This window comes from Astatotilapia calliptera, chromosome 23 (assembly GCF_900246225.1).
Source record: "Astatotilapia calliptera chromosome 23, fAstCal1.2, whole genome shotgun sequence".
In the NCBI taxonomy this organism is placed as follows: Eukaryota; Metazoa; Chordata; class Actinopteri; order Cichliformes; family Cichlidae; genus Astatotilapia; species Astatotilapia calliptera.
Genome location: NC_039323.1, coordinates 29337705 through 29362516, shown reverse-complemented (window position 1 = coordinate 29362516; position 24812 = coordinate 29337705). Strand labels below are relative to the sequence as shown.

Below are 24812 nucleotides of genomic sequence, written 5' to 3'. Positions count from 1 at the left end.
GGGTTATTCTTAATCCCCATTTGTAATATTGTTTTTTTTGTCACAGACAACTAAGCTCCAAAGGGAATAAGGTAAAGTGGACCAAGAGTCTAGGTGAGAGTGAGAATTTAGATAAGCATATAGCCACTTCCATAAGACATGGCTATGACATGCCCAATTACAGGGAGTGCAGAATTATTAGGCAAATGAGTATTTTGTCCACATCATCCTCTTCATGCATGTTGTCTTACTCCAAGCTGTATAGGCTCAAAAGCCTACTACCAATTAAGCATATTAGGTGATGTGCATCTCTGTAATGAGAAGGGGTGTGGTCTAATGACATCAACACCCACCCTCAGGTGCGTGTGCATAATTATTAGGCAACTTCCTTTCCTTTGGCAAAATGGGTCAAAAGAAGGACTTGACAGGCTCAGAAAAGTCAAAAATAGTGAGATATCTTGCAGAGGGATGCAGCAGTCTCAAAATTGCAAAGCTTCTGAAGAGTGATCATCGAACAATCAAGCGTTTCATTCAAAATAGTCAACAGGGTCACAAGAAGCGTGTGGAAAAACCAAGGCGCAAAATAACTGCCCATGAACTGAGAAAAGTCAAGCGTGCAGCTGCCAAGATGCCACTTGCCACCAGTTTGGCCATATTTCAGAGCTGCAACATCACTGGAGTGCCCAAAAGCACAAGGTGTGCAATACTCAGAGACATGGCCAAGGTAAGAAAGGCTGAAAGACGACCACCACTGAACAAGACACACAAAATATCTCAAGACTGATTTTTCTAAGGTTTTATGGACTGATGAAATGAGAGTGAGTCTTGATGGGCCAGATGGATGGGCCCGTGGCTGGATTGGTAAAGGGCAGAGAGCTCCAGTCCGACTCAGACGCCAGCAAGGTGGAGGTGGAGTACTGGTTTGGGCTGGTATCATCAAAGATGAGCTTGTGGGGCCTTTTCGGGTTGAGGATGGAGTCAAGCTCAACTCCCAGTCCTACTGCCAGTTTCTGGAAGACACCTTCTTCAAGCAGTGGTACAGGAAGAAGTCTGCATCCTTCAAGAAAAACATGATTTTCATGCAGGACAATGCTCCATCACACGCTTCCAAGTACTCCACAGCGTGGCTGGCAAGAAAGGGTATAAAAGAAGAAAAACTAATGACATAGCCACCTTGTTCACCTGATCTGAACCCCATTGAGAAACTGTGGTCCATCATCAAATGTGAGATTTACAAGGAGGGAAAACAGTACACCTCTCTGAACAGTGTCTGGGAGGCTGTGGTTGCTGCTGCACGCAATGTTGATGGTGAACAGATCAAAACACTGACAGAATCCATGGATGGCAGGCTTTTGAGTGTCCTTGCAAAGAAAGGTGGCTATATTGGTCGCTGATTTGTTTTTGTTTTGTTTTTGAATGTCAGAAATGTATATTTGTGGATGTGGAGATGTTATATTGGTTTCACTGGTAAAAATAAATAATTGAAATGGGTATATATTTGTTTTTTGTTAAGTTGCCTAATAATTATGCCCAGTAATAGTCACCTGCACACACAGATATCCCCCTAAAATAGCTAAAACTAAAAACAAACTAAAAACTACTTCCAAAAACATTCAGCTTTGATATTAATGAGTTTTTTGGGTTCATTGAGAACATGGTTGTTGTTCAATAATATAATTATTCCTCAAAAATACAACTTGCCTAATAATTCTGCACTCCCTGTATGAAAAATTTAATTTAGTAAGCCTAAGCCTCCCCTATCTATAGGCAGTAGTAAAGTTCCAATCCTTAATCTAGGTTTCTTGCCACGCCAGATAAATTTTGAAAAGGCTTTTTCTATATCACAAGAAACTTTCTGGGTGATCAGTAAAGGTAGCATTTGTAGGGGATATAATAAACGCGGGAGAACACTCATTTTTATTAAGTTCACACGCCCCATAAGAGAAAGCGGCAATTTTTGCCATCTATCGAAATCTTTTTTGATTTTTATTATAACTGGTGATAAGTTCAGTTTCCATAAATCTTTAAGAACTGGTGGAATGTTTAGCCCAAGGTATGTAAAGCCGCTGGGGGACCATTGAAAGGGATTAGAAATATCTGGCAAAGAGTTAATCTGATCACCCAGCGGCATGACTTCTGATTTCCCAAAATTAATTCTGTAAGCAGAGAATGAGCTGAACTCATGTATAGTAGACATAATAGCTGGTGTTGATTGTTCTGGTTTTGATAAGAACAGCAAAATATCATCAGCATACAATGCTATCTTATGATTTGTTCCACCCACTGTTATACGATGCACATCTTGGTGCTGGTGAATGGCCTCAGCTGGAGGTTCAAGTGCTAATGCAAAGAGGAGAGGGGACAGGGGACAGCCTTGCCTCGTACCTCTTTGCAGTGGAAACGCTGATGCTTGTACACCATTAGTTATTACACAAGCTTCTGGAAGTTTGTAGATAGTTTTAATCCATGCAATAAAACCCTCACCTAAGCCAAATCTTTCTAACACATTAAATAAATATGTCCACTCGATTCTGTCAAATGCCTTTTCGGCATCTAAAGATATACCATAGGCTTTATAACGCTGAATTCTAGAGATGAATGCAGTGCGTTTTATTCAGAGTGAGTGACAACAATCCAACAATAATCCCCTTTGTGCTCCCGACTCCCGTGCAGTGTCCATTCCTCCGTGCTCCACGTCTCTGCTCCCTTATACTTGAGTCTGCTGCCCTCCTGTGCTCCACTTTCCTCCTGGGGAAAACAACAGAGGCAGCCATTAGTACAATCCCACGGTCGCGGCAAAGTCACACTAACTATAGCTGGAAAACTGATGGGTAGTAACGCGTATTATCCAGCTTCGAGGAGCTCTCAGCTACACTCCTATGTAACTCCGCTGACGAGCCTGATCAGCTGCAGGTGTGTGTAATTCTCCTCCACAGGTGTGGCCAGGCGGTGAAGCCGGTGACGGCTGAAGTGGCCCCTCAGACCCTCCAGCGGAGACAGACACGTGACCGGTATGGAGACCTCTGGCCAAGGGAATGCTGACTGTGACTGTACAGGGCACACAGCCGGCTCATGATGCTGCAGCTCGGGCTGTGCAGTCCTCTGCTGGCAGACTGAGCTTCTCTGAGCATTCAGCAGAGGATGGAAGTGGCAGTGTTGCCGGCTGAGTTACAGGCCATGCTGCCATGGGCTGAGCTACAGTCTGGACAGCTATGGGCTGAGCTACAGGCTGTGCAGCTAACTGTGCTACAGGCTGGGCAGCTTACTGTGCTATAGCTACAGGCTCGGCAGCTGACTGAGCTTCAAGCTGGGCAGATGACAGAGTTACAGCTACAGGCTGTGCTGATGGAGAAACTAATAATGGCACAGCAACCGCAACAATTTCCAGGAACCCAGAGCTAGCTGAGGCCTCCAGTTCAGTCACTGTGGAAGCCCTGGAGTGAGGAAATGTCTTGTGGCTGTCAGGCTTAGCTAAACAAAGCTCAGGTATCGGGCTCTCCAATACCGGGCACTTCAACACATCAGCAGCCACGAACTCTCAAGTTCTCAAGTTCTTTAACATTAGTAAAGTCAGGAGCTTTTTCCTCCAGGCTCTTCTCCTCAGCCAGTACTTACCTGCCTTCTCTTTTCCATCTTAGCCCTCTCTCCACCTCTGCAAGCCTCTTCTTCTTTGCCTGTACTCTTATCCTTTCCTCCTCATCTCTTTTCTTCCTTTCTTCCTCCTGAATTTTAACAGTCACAGGGAGGGAATTTGCAAAATTAGCAGAGCCAATTTTACTCACCATAGCGTCTTGGGCTGCTGGAGTGGTTAGCAGGGTGGAGGCTGCCATAGGTGGAGCAGATGGCTGAACTTCAAATGGCTTAGCCGATGGACAGGCTACTTTAGTGTTTGCAGTCTCACAGTCTTCTGTTAACAAACAAAAAGACGGAGTGGGTGGAGAAAAATTGTCCTTATTACTCACCACAGCCGACAGTTGGAAAGTCCGGGAATCCGGCTGCAGTGAGGAGCGCCGAGCGGCGCTTCCTTGACGATGCCGGGGCCGGCGTGTCAGGCTGAGGATCCGCCAGCTGGCCAGGCTGGGAGAGCAGCCTGAGTTGGAGAGTGGAGGGTGTTAATTAAGAAGTCAGCGACGATTGGAAAGAGACGGTCCATTACCCAAGGGAAACAAGCCAGTTTTTCCCGCAGCTGCTTTTCCACTGTGCGACGCACTTTTCCCCGCCAGCTACAGGTCGCAGAGTCCGTTAATTTTATCCATCACCTCCCTCCTGAACCTCTCCGATGAGTCTGCTGGGTCCATCTGGCTGGATCGTTCTGTCACGGTTTGCCAAGGCAACCCGTGGGGAATGTGGGGATGGAGGGCCCAAACGCTGGACTCTAGAGGTGAATGCAGTGCATTTTATTCACAATGAGTGACAACAATCCAACAATAATTGCCTGTGCGCTCCCGACTCCCGTGCAGTGTCCATTCCCCTGTGCTCGACGTCCCTGCTCCCTTATACTTGAGTCTGCTGCCCTCCTGTGCTCCACTTTCCTCCTGGGGAAAACAACAGAGGCAGCCATTAGTACAATCCCACGGTCGCAGTAAACTCAAACTAACTGTAGCTGGGAAACTGACGAGTAGTCACATGTACCATCCAGCTTCGAGAAGCTCTCAGCTACACTCCTATGTAACTCCCCTGACGAGCCTAATCGTCAGGCGTGTGTAATTCTGCTCTGCAGGTGTGGCCAGGCTCCAGGCAGACACACCCACACATGCCCACATAGATCACCCACATACACAAACATGGATCTGGGTCACCCAGAACCAGGTCCTCAGAGAAGCTCATTCTCATTCCCACCACTTCACACTCAGCTGTGAACAGTTCCAAGCCGAGCTGGAGGCTATTACCCGATGAAGCCAACAGAATCACATCATACGCAAAAAACAGAGATGAGATCCTGAAACCACCCAAGTAGAAGCCTTCCGCCACTTGGCTATGCCCAGAAATTCTGTCCATAAAAATTATGAACAGAATCAGTGACAAAGGGCAGCCCTGGTGAAGCCCATCACCCACCAGGAACGAGTCCGACTTATTGCTGGCTATCTGGACGAAGCTCTTGCAATGGTTGTATAAGGACTGGAAGGCCCGTAGCAATGGGCCAGACACCCCATACTCCTGGAGCACCCCCCACAGGATCCCTGAGGGACACGGTCGAATGCCTTCTTCAAGTCCACGACACACATGTAGACTGGTTGGGCAAACTCTCTTGCACCCTCAAGTATCCTTGAGAGGATGAAGAGCTGATCCAATGTTCCACGACCTGGAAAAAAAACGGATCATTCCTCCTGTATCCAAGGTTTGGCTAACGGATGGACTCTCCTCTCCAGCACCCTGGCATAGGCTTTCCCAGGGAGGCTGAGGAATGTGATTCCCCTGTAATTGGAACACAACCTCCTGTCCCCTTTCTAAAAGATGGGAACCACCACCCCGGTCTGCCAATCCAGGGGTACTATCCCTGATCTCCAAGCAACATTGTAGAGGCGTGTCAACCAAGACAGCCCTACAACATCCAGAGCCTTCAGGAACTTGGGGCGGACCTCATCCACCCCAGGGGCTCTGCCACCAAGGAGCTGTTTAACTGCCTCAGTGACACCTCTGGTGTCCACCATTTGGTTTGAGGATTACCACCACGACAGTGTAAAGCAAGTGTTCTTAACAATATTAATAAGTCTGCAGTTTGTTACAATCCACTTGGCAATTGTGTAAGTCAGTGTTTCCGAGGTAGACTTACTGAGTCCCTGATGCTCCGTGAGTGGTTTGTCGCAAGCTGGGTGACATGTTAGCCAAGGTCCTAGCAGCATCCCAGACTAACATATGCTTCACCTCAATGTGATATTTTAAGCTGGAAGTACCTCGGTGAAAAGAAAATTCATTCTTGCACATTGTGCATAATACTTTATGTCGGTCGACTGTTCCATCTTGTTATTTTTTTAATACTCAAATTTCCCAATGTGCATTTAATAATAATAATGGATTGGATTTATATAGCGCTTTACAACACAACTATTCATTCACTCTCACACACTGGTGGCAAGCTACAGTTGTAGCCACAGCTGCCCTGGGGCAGACTGACAGAAGCGAGGCTGCCATATTGCGCCATCGGCCCCTCTGGCCAACACCAGTAGGCAGTAGGGTAAAGTGTCTTGCCCAAGGACACAACGACCAGGACAGAGAGGGCGGGGATCGAACCGGCAACCTTCCGGTTACAGATGCGCTTCCCAACCCCCTGAGCCATGGTCGCCCCGTTTATCATTTTCCATATTGAGTTGAGTGGATCAGCTGCCCATCACTACCAGATCAACTGCCCATTTGCGCATGTAACTGTACTTGGACAAACTGCCCGAAATGCGTTGAAAAAACATTGCAGTGATTTTGAGTCATTTTGCACTCGAGATGCATTAATTGCGTTAAAAATTTGAATCGTGTTGACCGCGATGGCAGATTAATTTGCGTTAATTTTGACAGCACTAATTCATATGCAACAGCACATACTACATACAGTAAAACACAAACTGGGGCTTTTGTTTATTATTTAGGAATTGTATCTGTATTATCTGTTATGTAGAGAAGTCATTTTTTCTTTGCTCTTGTAAAAATAAGCAGCACCTCACCTTGAGGATTTTTGTGCCTACAGATGAAAAAAATAACTCAGTCACAGGTCTGGACTGATATTTGCTGAAATGGTATTTGCCTTGATTTATCCATTAAATCCAACATTTGAATTTTTTCTCTCCCCTGATTCATACACCAAACATTGGTGTATTAAATTCTTATCTTCTCTTTCACGGGGGATAGAGTGCCTCGTATTAGTTAGGCACACAGATGGGAATTCTCTATTACTTCAGTTTAGATTTGTCTGTATTTTTGAGCCACTGTCGAGCTGCTGAGTTTCACAGACCTGCTTCACGCAGACACCAGGGAGTGGTTTCCTTTGTTGCAAGTCTGCAGGTAGCAATTTGAATGTGTGATGTTGTATAAACGAACTATAGTGTCGCTTTTTCCTTCCATTTCTTGAGGGGACGGTGTATTTCACAGTTTGTTTTCACCGTTATTTAAATGAAACGTGGCAGAGACAACGACCACTGCAAATCAGTTATTGTTTAAAAACACAGCTGGAAGGACAAGTACATAAAAGCTCCAGTGAAATGCTGAATGACAGTGACAATAATTAATCAGCATTAGCAAAGGCAGAGGGTAAAACACACATAGTAAAGGTCCGCTGATAAGCCTGTTTAATCATGCATGCATTTATTATATTGCATCACAGTAATCTAGCATTTATTATTATTGCATATACAGCATGTGACTTCATTTATGTGATATTTTTGTACAACTTGTTTGCAGTAAAATATGCACTTTTTTAAAAATGTGATTATTCTGGTAGTGACAAAATGCAGAAAAAGTCATCTTCATCAAGATGGACTTCTATAGCTTATAGTCATTTGAATGTTTTGTAGCTTAGTATTTGCATGTGTATTATTTCCCCAACAGACACTAATGTGGTGAACATTAGTTTTTACTGGGACCCAAGAAGAGTGATGTAACTCCCCTGACTGAGCATCATCATCTTCAACCTCATTTTTCTTCCCCACTGTTTTCTCTCTTGTCGTTACAGTTTTCAGCTTTTGAGTACACTTTCAAATAAACTGTACTTTACAAAGGCTTTAAAAGTTAAATTGGTTATGAGCTGTAGGTTAACAGGCCATTATAAGTACCCCAGGCAAAAATGCTCTAAAAGTTTAACAGGGACCTTCATCATTGTCTTAGAAGTTTAGTTTTAAACACCAAGAGGTCATTAAAGCCCTTTAGTGTTTCACATAACCATCTGAAAAGACATAGCTATGAACAGGATATAAGAAGCACTTCAAAGTACCCTTGTTATCATGCTTGCCAGGACATAAAAGCAAATATTGATATCATTGCTTCTGAAGCCACTATTACTACGTCTTTTTGAGCGGATTGAACTAATGAGTGTTAATTGGTGACTTCAACGGAATTTTATTATCCGACCAGTGGCTAGCTTCTCTATTACTGTAAAGATGGCAGAGTGGGCTCAGGCTTTTCATCCAGCTATATGTCAGATGGTGTTTTTAGTAATGTGAAGTTACTACTCACTGAAGAACAGTGTGAGACTGCACGCTTAGATCCTATATTATTCCAACAATCATGCATTGACTGAAAACAATTTCCGTCTGAGACCTCCTTCTACACAATCAAGAGCGCAGCAGCCAAAACTGGCACACAGTTACATCTTAGGCCTCTGGTGGTTCTTATCTATATCACATATTGCCAAGCAACCACCTACTGACCAAAATGATCCATTTGTCACTCTTAAGCACTTATAACACCTTTGTACTTGTATGTCTATATATATATCACGTTACCTACTTAACAACAGACTAAAGCAACATTTACAGTTGAGGCCAGAATTATTAGCTCTCCAGGAATTATGGAACATTTTCCTAAACTTCTTCTCAATGTTTGCAGCATTGATGAAACTTGATATAATCAAACATTCACCAGTGCTATTTAGTAGCTTTTTGTACATTTTGCAGTGGAAAATACATTTTTCGGTTTGCCTTATATTAAATACAGTAAAACATGGTGTGGTTTAGCCCCATGTGAATGTTTGCTTTCAAAACACACCTACAGTAATTAACCAGTCTGCTTTGAAACCACACCTCTGCAGTCACTTTGCTTCCTAACACCATTCAATAAGCATAAAAAGACTCCAAGGAAGAGGGCACTTGAACACATGAGAGGGACTACTGTCACAAACCATGCCAAAGACAAACGAAATCGGTCTTGAGCTCAGAAAGAAGATAGTACAGGCTCATGATAAGGGGGAAGACTGCCATTTCCAAGCGATTCACAGTGTCTAGAACCGCTGTACGTTGCATCATTGCCAAGTACAAGGAGACAAATTCTGTAAGAAACATACCTGACCGTGGCCATAAGTGCTCTGGAGAGGAAAATAGTCAGACATGCCAGCAAGGAACCCTGGACATCTGTCAAGACAATTGTTGCTGACCTGGCCTCTTCTGGAGTTGATGTTTCAAGGAACCCAGTTGTGAGGGCTCGTCATCATGGTGGGCTTCAGGTCCATCGTCCCAGAAGAACCCCTTTACTCAAATAGCAGCACATCACAGCCCGACTGAGGTTTGCTCGTGAACATTTGAAAGGTAAAGACGAGTTTTGGAAGTCTGTGTTTTGGTCTGATAAGACTAAACTGGAACTGTTTGGGCACATGGATGTTGCTTATGTTTGGCGAATAAAGGGACAGGCCTTCAACCCTAGGAACACAGTTCCCACAGTTAAACATGGTTTGGGGCTATTTTGAAGCCTCAGGCACAGGGAGACTTGTTCGGGTGGATGCCATCATGAAAAAAGAAAATTATGTTGACATTTTGAGGGGGGATATGTAAAAATCTTCTCGTAGTCTAGGCTTAGGTCATTGCTGGGTCTTCCAACAAGACAATGACCCAAAGCATACATTGAAATTAGTCCAACAGTTCCTCAAGGATACCAAAACCAAGATCCTGGAGTGGCCCGCACAGAGCCCAGACCTCACTCCTATTGAGAATTTGTGGCAAGTGCTCAAAGTGAATGTCCATGATTGGAAACCATGCAATTTAGACCAGCTAGAAAGATTTGCAATGGAGGAATAGACCAAAATCCCTCAGTAGACCTGTGCCAACCTAGTAAAGACCTACTCTCAGAGATTGTTGTTGGTTGTGGTTCAGAAAGGGTACAGTATTGTCTACTATTGGCCATAGGGATAATAATTTTGGATGTCTCATTTTTGCCCTTTCTTGTTTCAATTCGGTGTATCAATAAAATATCCTAATTAAACTTAGTGGACATTGTTATCTTGGAAACAGATACACTATAAAAACAAATACTTGTTGTTAGTGGTCATTTCTATATTGAAATCAAGAGTGTTGTCTAATTTCACAAGGGCTAATAATTTTGGCCTAAACTGTATAAAGTACAGCAGAACAAGTATTGCCAGGGACTTTAATACAACCCCATATTTGTCTTCTATTTATGCATAAAAAAAAATAACATCTGTGATTGGCCCTCTTTTGATTTTTTAGTTGTTTTGTGTATTTGTCAGACTTAGAAGTTTCAGATCATCATACAAATTTATATTATTTTATATAAAAATTTTTTAATATTAAACAAAGATAATCCAGAATTAATACAAGTTCAGCAATTTTGGCAGCTACTAAATACACACAAATGATTATAACTAGGGCTGTCAACGTTAATGCATTAACGCGGATTAATCAGTCATCTCGATTAATGCAATTACATTTTTTTTAATGCAATTAATATATCTGGAACTCAAAATCCCTGAAATGTTTCTTTCAATGCATTTTGGGCGGTTTGTCCAAAGTTTGTCCATTCTGCGCTCCAGGTTTTGGCCTGGAGCGCAATTAAAAATTTTAATCATGTTAATTGTGATGACACGTTAACGTTGACAGCCCTAATTATTACTGATCACTTTTTTCAATTTCACTAGTCCCATTCAGGCCTGGTAACTGCCAAACTTGCTTAATCAAGAAATCACTTAAATAGAGCCTGTCTGACAAAGTGAATTAGGCTAACAGATCTCAAAAAGCAACACATCATGGCACAATCTAAATATACTGCTGAGAAACTAAGTCATTGACATCTATAATTCTGGAAATGTTTACAAAGCCATTTCTAAAGCTTTGGGACTCTGGTGAACTACAGTGAGAGTAATTATACAGAAATGTAGAAAACTTGGAACAGTGGTGGAGCTTCCCAGGAGTGACTGGCCCATGAAAATTACTCCAATAGTGCATAAACGACTCATCCCTGAGGCCACAAAAAAACCCCAGAACAAAATCTACAGAACCACAGGCCTCAGTTGCCTCTCACTTAAGGTCAGAGTTTAGAAAGAGACTGGACAAAAATGACATCCATTAAGGAGTTCAAGGAAAAAAACACTGCTGACAAAAAACAAACAAAAAAACAAACAAAAATTTTTTGATGATCCCCAGGACTTTTGGGAAAATATTCTGTAGACTGATGACACTTAGTCTCATCAATTTTTGGAGTGTTTGAGTCCCGTTGCATGTGACATAAAACTAAAATCAGATTGAGATGCTGAGGCATGACTTTAAATAGACAGTTCATGCTGGAAAACCCTGCAATGTGTTTGAGTTACAACAATTCTGCAAAGAAGAGTGGACCAAAATTCCTCCACAGCTATGTGAAAGACTCATTGCCAGTTATCACACTTGATTACAGTTCTTGCTGCCCAGGTTGGCCCAAACTATTTTTAGGTTTAGAGGACAATTACTTTTCACACACGGCCATGGAGATTTGGATAACTGTCTTCCCTTAATAAATGAAACTGTCATTTAAAAACTGCATTTTTTTATTTACTTGGATTATCTTTGTGTATAATTAAAATAAGTTTGATGATCTAATACTGGCTAATAAATGTTGAGAGACTGAGTTTCAACAGATTTATCACAGTAGTTAGCACCATGACTGCCACTTCTGTAGAAATGGATGACATTGGATTTAGCATTCACCTTCAGGATGATTTTGAAATGGTTTCATACAGGAATTATCCCATATCCACATGGTGCATAGGGAAGGGGAACATTGAAAGTGCTTTTACCTTGTCATGTTTCAAGGAAGACATGAAGCTAAAGGCGAGGCGCAGTGAAGATGTGTAACAGGAACACTAAAACAACAAATTATGGCAACCAAACAGGTCATAGTATTATACTGGAAAGCTTTTATTCGATTCAGAGCAGTAAAATAAACTGTTGTAAATGTCAGTAGGCACACTGTAAACAGATGGCAAGTCTAGCTGCTAAGGTTTTACTGTAATCTAACAATGACATTTATTGCAGTGCTGAAAAAAAAACACCAACTGTGCAGGATTATGGTTGGTGAGGCATTTTAAGCACGTTTTTCTCCACAGTATGATTAGAAGCGGGTATTACATGTAAAGTCTGCACAGACCATCCAAACTTTGACTGTTTAAACAGGCGATCATAAAAAAATGTTTACCTGTCCTTATGTGTTGTGTTGCATCATTACAGTATATTTGTTTTAACACCTCAGATTGGCCCAGTGCCTCGGTGGCAAAGAAGTGCTACCTAACAGAGTCATGATGAAACAAGGAAGCTTGCTAATGAGAGGCACCTCACTGGTATTAACCACGGAAGGCAGTTGTTTTGCTGATGGGTGAGAAGCTATAATTTGATCTCAAAGGTATTATTATTTGTGTGTATTAGTTTAATGAGTTTGCTGAATGTTTTGGGGGATTAGGTGATGGAGGGGTCTGGGGGCCAAGTGAAGCTACTGTTGTAGTCTGTTAAAAATTACAAACCCAATTCTGAAAAACACTCATATTTCCCTAATAGAACATAGAAAACATAAAATTTTGAATTCTGTGGCAGCAACATACTGCAAAACATTGAGATTAGGGGGGTGGGGCAACAAAAGGTTGGGAAAGTAAATATTACTAAAAGCAAACAGATGGATGAACATTTTCTAACCAGATTGATTCATAGGCAACTGATCAGTGACATGATTGGGTATAAAAGGAGCATCTTAGAGAGGCAGAATTTCTCAGACCTTTGGGGTTCGTCAAGCTGCAGTAAATGTTTCTAATATGTGAAATTGTGAGGACTTTGAATAATTTATTTCCTACAGGTCATAATTTAATCAAAAGATTGAGAAAATTTGGAGAAATCTCTGCGCAAGGGATGAAGCCAAAGATCAGTACTGTATGCTTGTAGATCACAATTTTTGGCCTTCAGGCAACAAACTAAATGATTTTGTGAACCTGGAAAAACTAGCTAAAATAAAACAAAAATATTGAGTAAATATCTTTAGTTTTAGTATTTGTTAGTTTGGTAAAAGCAAAGCTAAAAAACAATTTACCTGATTTGGGATGAGTGTTTATTGAGACTGATATCTATCTCTGGGGCGATCGTGACTCAAGAGATAGCAGTTCGTCTTCTAATCAGAAGGTTGCCAGTTTCAGCCCCAGCTCCGACGGTCTCGGTCGTTGTGTCCTTGGGCAAGACACTTCACCTGTTGTCTAGTGGTGGTGGGCAGCTGTGGCTACAATGTGGCTTGCCATCACCAGTGGGTGGATGACTGAATGAAGTGTAAAGTGCTATACAAATACAGGCCATTTACTGAGCTGATTGAGTCAGCTGCTTTCAAAATTTTATTTTAATACCTGTACTAATTTTCCTGCTTCCTTGTCTCTGACATATGCCCTCCGTAACATAATTATAAAGACTAAAACTAACACTGAAACTAATAAAAACTCTGAACGAAACATAATAAAAGAATAAACTGAAATAAAAAAAAATCAGCTCTGGAAACTAACTGGAACTAAACTGATTTGAAACCAAAAACCAAAATAAAATAATAAATACAAAAAAATGCTAATAAGAAAAAACCAAGACTATAACTCTGTACAAAATTAGTTTTTTGTACAAAGGGAAGGGTGGCCATTTTAACAAAATGAAATTTTCATTTTATTAATTCATTTTATGTATTTATTTATTTGTTTAACTTTTTCAGACTAAAAGAAAACAATGATGTATTGCTGGCAAAATATTACACTGGCTTGTCAATAAATAGATGAATTTTAGTAGATTAAAAAAAAATGTAACATGCCTGTAAATAATTCCAAAATGCAAATGATCCTGTTTTGGGACTACAAATGTTTCAAATAAGTAAAACACCCAATACATTGTTTTAATGTTGTTTGTTGTATAAATTATTAAAACCACCTTTTGTTTTATGTTTATTTTGGTTAGGAGTGACGTCACCGTGACGTTGTTGTATATAGGGCTTTGCCGCATGATGTCATGGACAGAGGGGGGCACGCCCCCTCCCGCCATGACAGTAGGCCAGACAAAGCACATGGAAGCGTCAGCTATGGTTCGTATGTACTGTGTTGTCGGTTGCAACGGTAGATCACACAATAGGGAAAGGAAAGAAGCTGGAAAATGGGATCTCTTTTCATCGTTTCCCCTCCTGGAGGCAACGGGAGGGATCTCATGTATCCGATAATACTAAACGAAGACGTCAGGCTTGGATTGCAGCAGTCAGACGAGTGGATATCAAGTTCTCTGCCATCCCCAAACGAGAGCAATTGCCCACCTGAGAATTCATGTTGAGCGAGTAATAGGTAGTTTGCGTAACAAGTTCAAAATGCTACCACTACAATGCCAATCCGATTACTCACATCATGTGAGGGTGAAGACACAACACTGCTTGATAAGATTGCTAAGGTGTGCTGTGTTTTGGTGAATATGTGCCCCAGTGTGGTTGTCAAACCAGGGCCAAATGAAATTTGCTCTTTGCTCGTTTTGCATGTACAGTTCATTGTAAATAATTGTACTTTCTGTAAAGTGGTTTCAATAAAACAGAAAAAAGTATGTTTATTTTTTTATTCAAGATCCGTTCACATGTACTTAGCAAGTACATACACATGAAATGCAAACTATTTACATGGCAACGCACAGCTGGCATCAATCGTGAACCGTTCATCTAGAGCAAATTTTGGGGCAGGTGTTGAGAAGTCAATGTTATGTGCAACCTCTGGCTGGATCTTGGTCATATGGTCAACGTACTCACAACGTGGAGGCTTAAAAACGGCCAAATCTTGTACCCAACCGTTTGTGAATCAGATGTGCGCCTCCAGGGATTTATAATTACGAAAATGATTTCCCCACAGGCAAGGTACGTGAAGATATTGGGATAGGACAACAGCGGTAGGCTGTCTGGGTTTCCACTCCACTGCCTTATTTCATACAGGTCCACATTACAGATGCACGCTATTTTTTCCAAGTACCGTCTCTTGGCTTCTGGGCGCAATCAGTCACGATACAGCCCTTTTGCGCTGATTTTAAGCATGGTTCTGGCAGTCCCGCTTCCAACACCGTGGCCCTTTCTCAATATGCGTACTTGTGTGTACTTGCGTTCTCGTGATACGTCATCAGTCGGAGACCAAGTACTGTTCCAATTCGAAGTACGCATCAAGCCGAGAACGCGAAAAAGTCCCGGATGTGTTCTCACTCCGCCCGTTTTATCGAGCATGCATCGGTGGTGACTGTCACTACCCAATCTGTACCGGAAACCCGATCGGTACCCCGCATGCGCGAAAGGTGTCTACTTCCGGTCGAAGCATTTTACGATAGTTACAGGTCAGAGTATCTGTTAACTCATTCACTGCCATTGACGTCTATAGCCGTCAATGGCAGTGAATGAGTCAATGGGTTTAACTCATTCACTGCCAATGGCTGGCAGTGAATGAGTTAAGAATAACAAGTATCTCTTAAAATGTTTCCGATAATGAAACATTTAATATAATGTAGACAAAAACAAAAAAATAAAAAGATAGTGACAGATCGGGACTTCCGATCCTTACTGCGCATGTGCAAAGTCGGACCGTACAAATCGGGTCTACCCGATCTGTACCGTGCATGTGCAGGGGTTTTCTTCTTCTTCTGTTCGTTTAATGGCAGTGTACTCCCCAGTGTACGAGGGCACCACCACCTGCTGACTGAGCGAATGAACCCTATTGTAAACTAAATTAGCGTCATTATAAACGTGTGTTAAATTTGATTTAGTGATAATCGAGTGTGTTTATGCTTGTCTGTGTGGAGAGGATTGTTGGAAAAGTGATGATAATGTCCGCTATCACTGTCAATTGCCAGTAAACACTTCATCTGGCTGCTGAATCTTCACTTGACATATTATAAAGTCTGTATTATTAACTCTGTCATTAGGCACCATTCTTCTTATTTTACGGCGCTGTTGTTCAATCAACGAACGCTCTCTGTTGAGGAGAAAAGCAAAAATTTGTTGCGGATACGGATTATCCATTGTTTAAATGTCCCGGTAGTCGAAAAGGAGGCAGAGCTGCTGAGAAATGCTAAGAGCTAACTGGGCGCTAACCGTGTCATTCAAATATATTGAATGTCGCAATGTTGGCAAAGAGAGGAAGTGACGTAAGATTTGCGCATGCGGGGTACCGATCGGGTTTCCGGTACGAATCAGGTAGTGACAGTGGCTGTATCCCAATTCAGGGTCTGCAGCCTTAAAGTACGCAGCCTCAACGGTCTTCAAGGGCCGCGTACTCAAAGACCACTAAGGCCGGAAGTGCGAGGCTTGTGAAATGGGACGGTCTAGCCTCCGTCGCGCTGCCCAGGTTGCCTAGCAACCATGATACTAACAGCTGGAAACGTTTCATACAGCTTTGTTTGACAGAAATGAAGAAGAAAATCTTTTGTTCATTTGTTTGTTTGTTTCTACATGAGCTTTGATCATTCTCTGTAAAATGAAGGTCAGCTATTGAAGGCGTATATTTTAAAGTAAAGGCTTTAAAACCAAGTTAGTACAAATGTCACTAATGTCACATAACTTTGCCGACATGTGGCCAACAGTAATGTTTTAATGTTCTTCGTTATTAAGCATTTGCACATAAATAAGTGACATAATATTCAGTACTTACTTAAAGTTTACTCTTCGGGCGCCCCTCATCCGCCGTTTTTTTTTCGGTAAAATTATCGTAATCGGCCTTAAAATGCGGCCTTTAAGGCTGCAGACCCTGAATTGGGATACAGCCAGTGGTCGTGTCCAAATTCATGGGCTGCATCCTTCTGAGGCCGCATTTGTAGACCGATTACGTCACAGCGACGCGCCGAAGGCTGTCCAAATTCGTAGACTCCTCCGAATGCAGCCGACAAATGCGTCCTCCTTTTCCCCGAATTTGAAGGATGGGTCAGGTGTGTCCTTCGTGGCATACCATATCCCAGAATTCATAGCGCGGCCCAGCCAAACTCCAGTTTCCAACAATGTTTCCAACTACTAAGTTTTAAAATTACTCATACTAATCTTTCTGGGTCACAAAATAAACTTTTAACATATTTTCAGGCGAGAAAGTAGCTGTGTAAACATCAAATATCTGCTCGGTTTATCAAGATATCGCATATTTGCAAAAGTGCCTCGACGTTTTCGGAGACGTCTGCTACCCACCAGCTCGATAGCTAGCTGGGAGCTCGAGGGTTACTGATGCGGCCGAGAACGGCACAACTCCCGGCACATCATTTTCAGATCACCGCGGACTGCTCGGGTTAAACGTAATATATAAGTCACTTAGACAACCTAAAAATGTTATTGTTGGGCTTTTTTTCAGTGTTTTGTTTGTTCGTGAGTAAATCGGTTTGGCTGAGATTAAAGTTATTAGATTAGATTAGATAAAATAAAACTTTATTAATCCCCTGGGTGGGTTCCTCCTTGGTTTTTACACAGCTGACTAAACGTCAAACAGAAAACTGATTAAACAGAAGTATGAGACAGTCGAGAATTTACGCCAGTGTCCTGTTATATTTTAGATAGCAAGGAGCAGACGGCTGAGTTTATTAAACTCCACCGAGACAGCGGTGACGCTAATCAGAAGGCTAGACCGTCCAATTTCACGGCCGTTTACTTCCGGCCTACCCGACCTTCTGAGGACCCGGCCCACGTAGACCGCGAAGGCCGGGTCTATGGGCTCAAAATGTGGTCATAAATAGTTTGTACTTGTAAATCAGTCTCGTATGTGTAAAAAGAATTTGTGTGTGTATAAAAGATTTGTATGTGTAAAAAGAATTTGTGTGTGTAAAAAAGATTCGTATGTGTAAAAAGAATTTGTGTGTGTATAAAAGATTTGTATGTGTAAAAAGAATTTGTGTGTGTGTAAAAAAGATTCGTATGTGTAAAAAGAATTTGTGTGTGTAAAAAAGATTTGTATGTGTACAAAGAATTTGTGTGTGTGTAAAAAAGATTTGTATGTGTAAAAAGAATTTGTGTGTGCACAAAAAAGATTCGTATGTGTAAAAAAGATTTGCGTGTGCGTAAAAAAGATTCGTATGTGTAAAAAGAATGTGTGTAAAAAAGATTTGTATGTGTAAAAAAGATTTGCGTGTGCGTAAAAAAGATTCGTATGTGTAAAAAGAATTTGTGTGTGTAAAAAAGATTTGGGTGCTTTTTTGAACTGATTTGAACACACAAATCTTTTTTACACATACAAATCTTTTTTACACACATACAAATCTTTTTTACACACACACAAATTCTTTTTACACATATAAAACTGATTTACAAGTACAAAATATTTATGACCATGGTCATAAATATTTTGTACTTGTAAATCATAGTGGATTCATGCCCAAATGTTAATACTTGTACTGATGTGTAACGTGCACTGAATGTCACAGTTTCTCCACTCCATGTTTGAATAACCCCCAGGACAGTCCGTGTTCAAATGTGCTGTTACACCTTTTGATAGGACAATGTCAACTGTGTTTTCTATCCCCTTCTGTGTTCTGTGCATTTATAATATCCCTGCATACACATTGAGGATGCATGCTGTCATGTGTTGGTGATAAGCAGACTTCTCACCCTTGCAAACATTTCTGTATATGCACAGTGTGAATGCATGTGTCTTGAAAAGACAAAGGAAGAGAGCTTAGCCACTGGCACCAGCACCACAACAACATTGGGTTCTAGACAGATGGTCAACTAGAATGATAGAGAGGTTCACACATAGGGGCATATTGAAGAAAACAAATGTAGGATTTTATTGAACTGCTCCACTCCTGTCAAGCCACACTACATGTGCAAACTTTGTCTGCATATCACTATTGTTTTTTTTTTTTCCTCAGAGTTTTCTTTGGGGTCAATCCTGAGCGAGGCTCCAAGGCAGAGAAGAAGGGGAAGAAACGGCACTTCATTCCTCCACAGGTGTGCAAGCTGGTTTCTCAGCTGAAGGAATTTGAATGCAAGCAGAAGGAATCTGAATGGGCCATTTGAGTTGTTCTCAGAGCTCAGAAAATACCTTTTTGGACTGAATGTACACACACACACACACACACACACACACACACACACACACACACACACAGGCGAATCCAAAAACATGGGGCTTGGGAGTAGAAATACAGATTTTTACAGTATTAGGTGAGTTCAGATGTTTTAACTAGATGCCCACAACACACATGCTGCAGTTTCAAATCCCCCATGTTAAGGGGGAGGGAAGGTGGGCGATATTTGTCATTCCAGTTAAGCTTTTCCTGTCATTGTGGAGTTGGAGGTGTAAGTTTTAATTTTTTTTTAGTTTTAAGTTGTTTTAAGAGTTTTAAAAATCTCTTTATGGCATGTTGCACAGTCATCCTTCTAAGGTCATGGTTGTTATTGCTGCACTGATGTTTTATAGAAAAGTTGTATAATGTAATACTTCTAATGTTCTATTTGTTTTTTGTAGAAAGGTCAGCCACTGGTTGCAGAGCTCTGCCTGTCGGTGTGATATGTGGAGTTGGAGGTGTAGGTTTCTGCATCCTCCTGGAGGGGGCTCCTCATTTTGCACTGACAGGTGAGACAGCAACAGCAATGCTGGCAGTTTTATTGTCTTATTTTGTCATTGTCTTTAACAAATCAATTTGTTATTAATGCCTGTCAGCCTGTGGATGCTAAAAAGTTGCTAGATTTGGCATCTCCCTGTTAAAGGACATGGCTGTACTTCTTTGAGAAAACAGCTGGTTTATGTATGTAAAATTTCTCTGAATGTGAAGGTGATGTTCTGAATGTTTTAATGGTTGTAGTGTAAATATTGCAAATCATTCACCACAAAAAGTGAAATCACTTTAAAGCACTGGCAGCTGTTAAAGGAAATAAATAATTGCTGTGATTCTACATTTGTGCTTTATTGATGGTAAACGGTATAGAGAATGGTACAGAATTAAACATTTTAGGATGACTGAAGTGTCCGTAAATGGTATGGATTGAGTACTTAAATAATACGGAATATTCCATTTTAGGTTTGACGGAAATGTCCGTCAATGGTACAGAAAAACTCGGGTAAATCTACAGAAATATCCGTTTTAAGGTTTACGGAAGTGCCCGTACAATAACGGAAAAAGTGCTGGTAATTAATTACCAGCACTTTTTCCGTTTTATAACGGAATTTTTTCTAACAGTGCACGTTTTGGGCCCATACGGGTCCTCAGGAGAATGCAGTCCATGAATTTGGACACGACTTGTGTGGACTTGGTACAGCTAAATATCCCAAAATGCATTTCGTCCAAAACTCAAACGCGGCAATGGCGGACGAGCGGGGCTAATAACTTTTAAATATTACTCTTTCTGGGTCACAAAATAAACTTTTAAGTTATTTTCAAGCGAGAATGTAGCTGTGTAAACTTCAAATATTGGCTCGATTTATCAAGATATCATATGTTTCCAAACGCGCTCCGACGTTTTCGGAGACGTCTGTGACCCGCCAGCTCCATAGCAGACAGCGAGGTCGAGGATCATTAGAGCCGGCGAGAACAGCGACTCCCGGCACATCGTTTCCCCCCCCCCCCGCGGTCTTTTCGCTACTCAGGTTAAACAAACCCCAAACCCCAGTAGCTGTCTATTGTATTGAGTGTCCACTAAAATAAAGGCGTTCTAACATCTCACCTGCTTGTTTTTATTAAGGTATGTACACGTATGTACATGTACACTATTTTTTATTAATAGAGCTTTCACTACTGAGGTTAAACATGATATATAAGTCACTTAGATCACTTCTAAATGTTAATGTTTGGTTTATTTCAGTGTTTTATTTGTTCCTGAGTAAACCGGTTTGGCTGTGATTAAAGTTAAGCTTCATAACATATTACTCACAGTTAAATTAAGAGGGGACGGCAGTAAAAACTCTGGACCTGTGACATCATCAAGTACGCTGGTGTTCCAATAGCTAGGTTTCATTTGACGTAGACGTAAAGCGCGAAATTTGACTGGCGGTCGGAAGTGAAAAAGATAAGCGCAAAATCACAGACAGACAGTACGCAAAATGCCTATGTCCTGTTGTGTTTACGGATGCTCCAGTAGGTCGACCAGAGAAACTGATAAACGGTATTTTAGGGTACCAAAAATAGCCCAACGAAGAGGAGAAAAATGGAAAATTCTAACCGAAAAACGTAGGAAAAAATGGATTTTAAATTTACGTTTACAGTCGGGAGGAGCAGAGTCTGCCAATGCCCGTGTCTGCAGCGACCACTTCGTCAGAGGTAATGTTATGTTTGCAAACGAACTTATTAGCATTAGGTTGTCGTTAAATTCTCGTTTACTTAGTGCTTTTAAGTTAGTAGTCTAATATTGACTTGATTGGGACTATAGGCTGCCCAAGTGCTTTGGATGACGAAGAGTCGGAGGACTGGGCTCCGACGGTCAATCTCGGCTACGAACAAAAACCCAGATCGGAATCAGTTCTCAAACGAGAGAAAAGAATGAAGCTTAAGGCAGAACAGCATCGATGTGCAGAGGCGATTTTGGATATGCAACAGACGGCTGAGAGCCCGAGACACCCTTCAGAGGTGTCTCGTTAGACCGCTGAGAATGGTTTACCTTGAAACAAACAACTGTCACTCTAACGAAGTCCTAAGGATGTGGCATGTTTGTTGACGTTAAAGCCGCTACCGCTAACTGTTAGCGTGTTTAAGATAAAGCAATATAAGAACAAACACTCACCCTTGCAAACACCAAACTGTATCCATCACCGAGACGTTTTGTTCCAAGGTTGTGGACCCACCCGCTGACAAAAAAATTGTACGCCTCCAGACTCTTGAAAGCTTTCATTTGCTGCCTAGTGTAGTAAGAAGTCTGGAGGACCAAGTAGTTGGTGATATCCACAGCCTCGATAGTAGGCAAATCCTTTACTTCTGTGGTGTATTCGGACATTTTCAAAGAATACGGATCACGTCCGATATATTTTTTTTAACTATCTGTTTATATCTCTCCCGAGAAACGGGGTCTAAAGTTGCACAATAGCTGCTCTCCTGACTCTCCACAGTGTCCTCCATGTTTACTTCCGCCCTCCACTCAAAAATCGCGCTGCCTCCGCACGTCATCAGAACCACGTGACCGCAACCCAACTATTGTACAAGCCCGTGCTCGCGTTCTCGCCAAGTCCGGTCTCGCCGAGAACGTGAGTACGTACTCGCGTACTTTTTTTTTTTTTTAAATTTGCACAGAACAGTACAACAATTATGGCAATCTCTACAAACATTCTATTTTCCCAACATGAAATAGTATCAGAACAGGCTGAATTCCAACATATCGTTAGCTTCATAGCATAAGTGCCTAAGTCATTTGACTTAGTCAAATGACTTAGGCACTTATGCTATGAAGCTAACGATATAGAAGATAGATAATGAACAGGAAGTACAAACAACAACAAATAAATAAAAACAAACCCCAAACAGAATCAAAGCAAGCAAACAAACAAACAAACAAACAAAACAACAACAACAACAACAACAAAAAAGACGTTATACCTTAGGGGTTTTCTAGCAGATCTAGTTCAATAATCATATGATTCAGAACCAGAGCTTGGTTTTTTGTCCATAAATTTAACAGATGAGAGGAAGAGGCAGAGGTCTTTGTGAAAAGTCAAAAAGGACGGCTTTGTTTTCAGAAAACGACATTTGTGAATGAAGAATTTGCCCATAATTATTACATTTAGAACATTTTCAAGCTTCTTTTCTTTTCTTAGAGAACCCAAGATAATATCATTTTTAGAAAATTCAAGTAAGTTTGGAATCTTTGGAAAGAGCCAGTAGTGCACACAGGGCTTTACAGAATATACAATTATAAAATAAATGTTCTGTTGATTCAATATCCCCGTCACAAAAAGAGCAAGAATTATTATCAATAGCAAAGCGACGTCTGAGAAATTCTTTGGAAGGGTAAATACCAGAGAGTATTTTGTAGTGGACCTCCTTAACTTTGGGAGGAATGGGAAGTTTTAGGTAATTTTTTCTGATCTCTTACTTTTGATCACCGGAGAACAGATGTGAGATGGAATTTGGATTGGATCTATAAGGGAAAAAACATTAGTAAATAATTCCCTAATTTGGGAGTTTTTTAGACTGTTAGCTGTAATGTTATGCCCATTTACCAAGAGTTCAGGGAGGTCAGGGGATCTAGTCAGGGTTTTGACAAAGATTATATGCTGTACAAAGAATGTTTTGAGGGATAGCCTTAGTAATTTTTTGAAATTCTTTGTTATTTATTTACAGATTATAATTGGTGGTGAAATCTTCTAATAAAATTTTACCTCAATCATTTAACAAATGCATCACACTCGCGTACTTAGAATTGAGAAAGGGCCAGTGTGTTTGTTTTGATTTGTTGCCTTCTGACATGGCGCCGCGATCCCACAATACACTGCGGCGTGACGTCAACTCCAAAGCCCTATAAGGAAGTACAGCGAGAACGTCTCCGGGGCTGAGCTACCTTTATTTTTAGCATGATTTTAGGCATATTGTCATCAAACATTAAACAGTGGCTCTGCCGAGCTTGATTCCTTAGTGTGGGCCAGCAGATGGAGGAGCGGATATTTAGTGAGCATGAGTACGAGCTACCCCACGCCGCTTTATTCCCACGCTGGACGAGGAGACTTCCGAGAGGTTTACGAGCCGGCGGAGGACTCCTTCCTCCTGATTGATGCTCTGGAGAAAGACGCAGACCGGCTACAGCGGATGAGGTAGCCATAGATCGAGTATTATTTCCAGTAGACACACACACATTTTTATCAGAGTCTTAACTGCCTCTTCACCGTTTTCAGCCCGTGTGTATGTTTGGAGGTGGGCAGTGGCTCAGGAGTGGTGTCTGCATTCCTGGCGTCGGTGGTGGGACCTTCGGCTTTATATATGTGAGCCATTCTGGTACCTAGCAGCAATGTCCAGCCAATGGGACTTACTGATGTAGAACATAGCATCCAGTTTCATGTACGCATGCATTTATGTTTCAGTTGCACTGATGTGAATCCTGCAGCAGCACAATGCACAGCAGAGACTGCTTCTTGTAACAGGGTGTCCCTGCAGCCGGTGATCACAGACCTGGTAATCTTCAGCTGCTCTTATGGTTTGGGGTTTTCACAACCTGCATATCTGAATGTTGTTCCTCCTGCAGGCTGACTCTCTTCTCCCCCAGCTGTGTGGGAAAGTGGACATACTCCTCTTTAACCCTCCCTACGTGGTTACGCCTTCAGAAGAGGTGCATCACATAGCTCAGCAGGGTTAATGAAGTTCAGGCATGGTGCATTAACCTCCAGTTACTCAGTGGGTTTTCTTTTTCAGGTGGGCAGCACAGGCATCGAAGCCGCCTGGGCTGGAGGGGAGAGAGGGCGAGAGGTGACAGACAGATTTCTGCCAGCTGTGGTGCAGCTGCTGTCCGATAAAGGGCTGTTTTACCTCATCACAATTGCTGAGAATGATCCAGGTTGGTTGACTTTATTCATTGCAAATTATTCATTGTAAGGAATTGAAGCTTGAATAGTTGTTTCCCCCCCTTTTTCTTAACCAGAGGAGATCATCCACCTACTGAGCCAAAGTGGCTTGAAGGGAGAGTCCTGTTTGTCTACAAGAGCGAGAAACGAGAGGCTGTCCGTCCTGCGTTTCCACAGGAACCAACAAACATGACCTCCTTGGACATGTTTGTCCAGGATGCATTTCTTTTAGCCCCTGAGGTAGAATTCAACAAGAGCAAATCATGGACAACTGGACAGCTGTTGAATCTCCAGAGGACGAACAGCATGGGAAAACTGCAAGGAATTGGATCAGTCAAAGGATATTTTTAATCCAAGCTGGCTCCATGGAAGGACATTTAGTCCTAAATGTCCTTCCATGTAGCCATGGACAAAAAACAGCCACTATAAAAATAAATGATTGAAATCCTTATAATTG

General features: G+C 41.7%; 1 protein-coding gene and 1 long non-coding RNA gene across 3 annotated transcripts; one reads left to right on the top strand and one right to left on the bottom strand.

Annotated features, from left to right (window-relative positions):
* Positions 1–2462: 2462 nt before the first annotated feature.
* LOC113016863 (uncharacterized) lies at positions 2463–22113 on the bottom strand. 2 transcript variants are annotated; one of them, XR_003271319.1, is made up of 3 exons: positions 21595–22113; positions 3595–4514; positions 2463–2727 (listed from the first exon to the last, which is right to left on the bottom strand). It is a non-coding gene; the product is annotated as an uncharacterized LOC113016863 (long non-coding RNA). The 2 variants fall into 2 exon arrangements; XR_003271320.1 differs by having other exon boundaries at positions 3762–4514; positions 21595–22110.
* A 1170-nt stretch (positions 22114–23283) lies between these two features.
* On the top strand, positions 23284–24809 carry hemk2 (HemK methyltransferase 2, ETF1 glutamine and histone H4 lysine). The gene is made up of 6 exons (XM_026158980.1): positions 23284–23611; positions 23693–23779; positions 23879–23969; positions 24040–24123; positions 24207–24348; positions 24433–24809. The coding sequence occupies exons 1-6, from the start codon at positions 23475–23477 to the stop codon at positions 24546–24548; spliced, it is 657 nt and encodes a 218-aa protein (XP_026014765.1). The 5' UTR covers positions 23284–23474; the 3' UTR covers positions 24549–24809.
* The last annotated feature ends 3 nt before the right edge of the window (positions 24810–24812 follow it).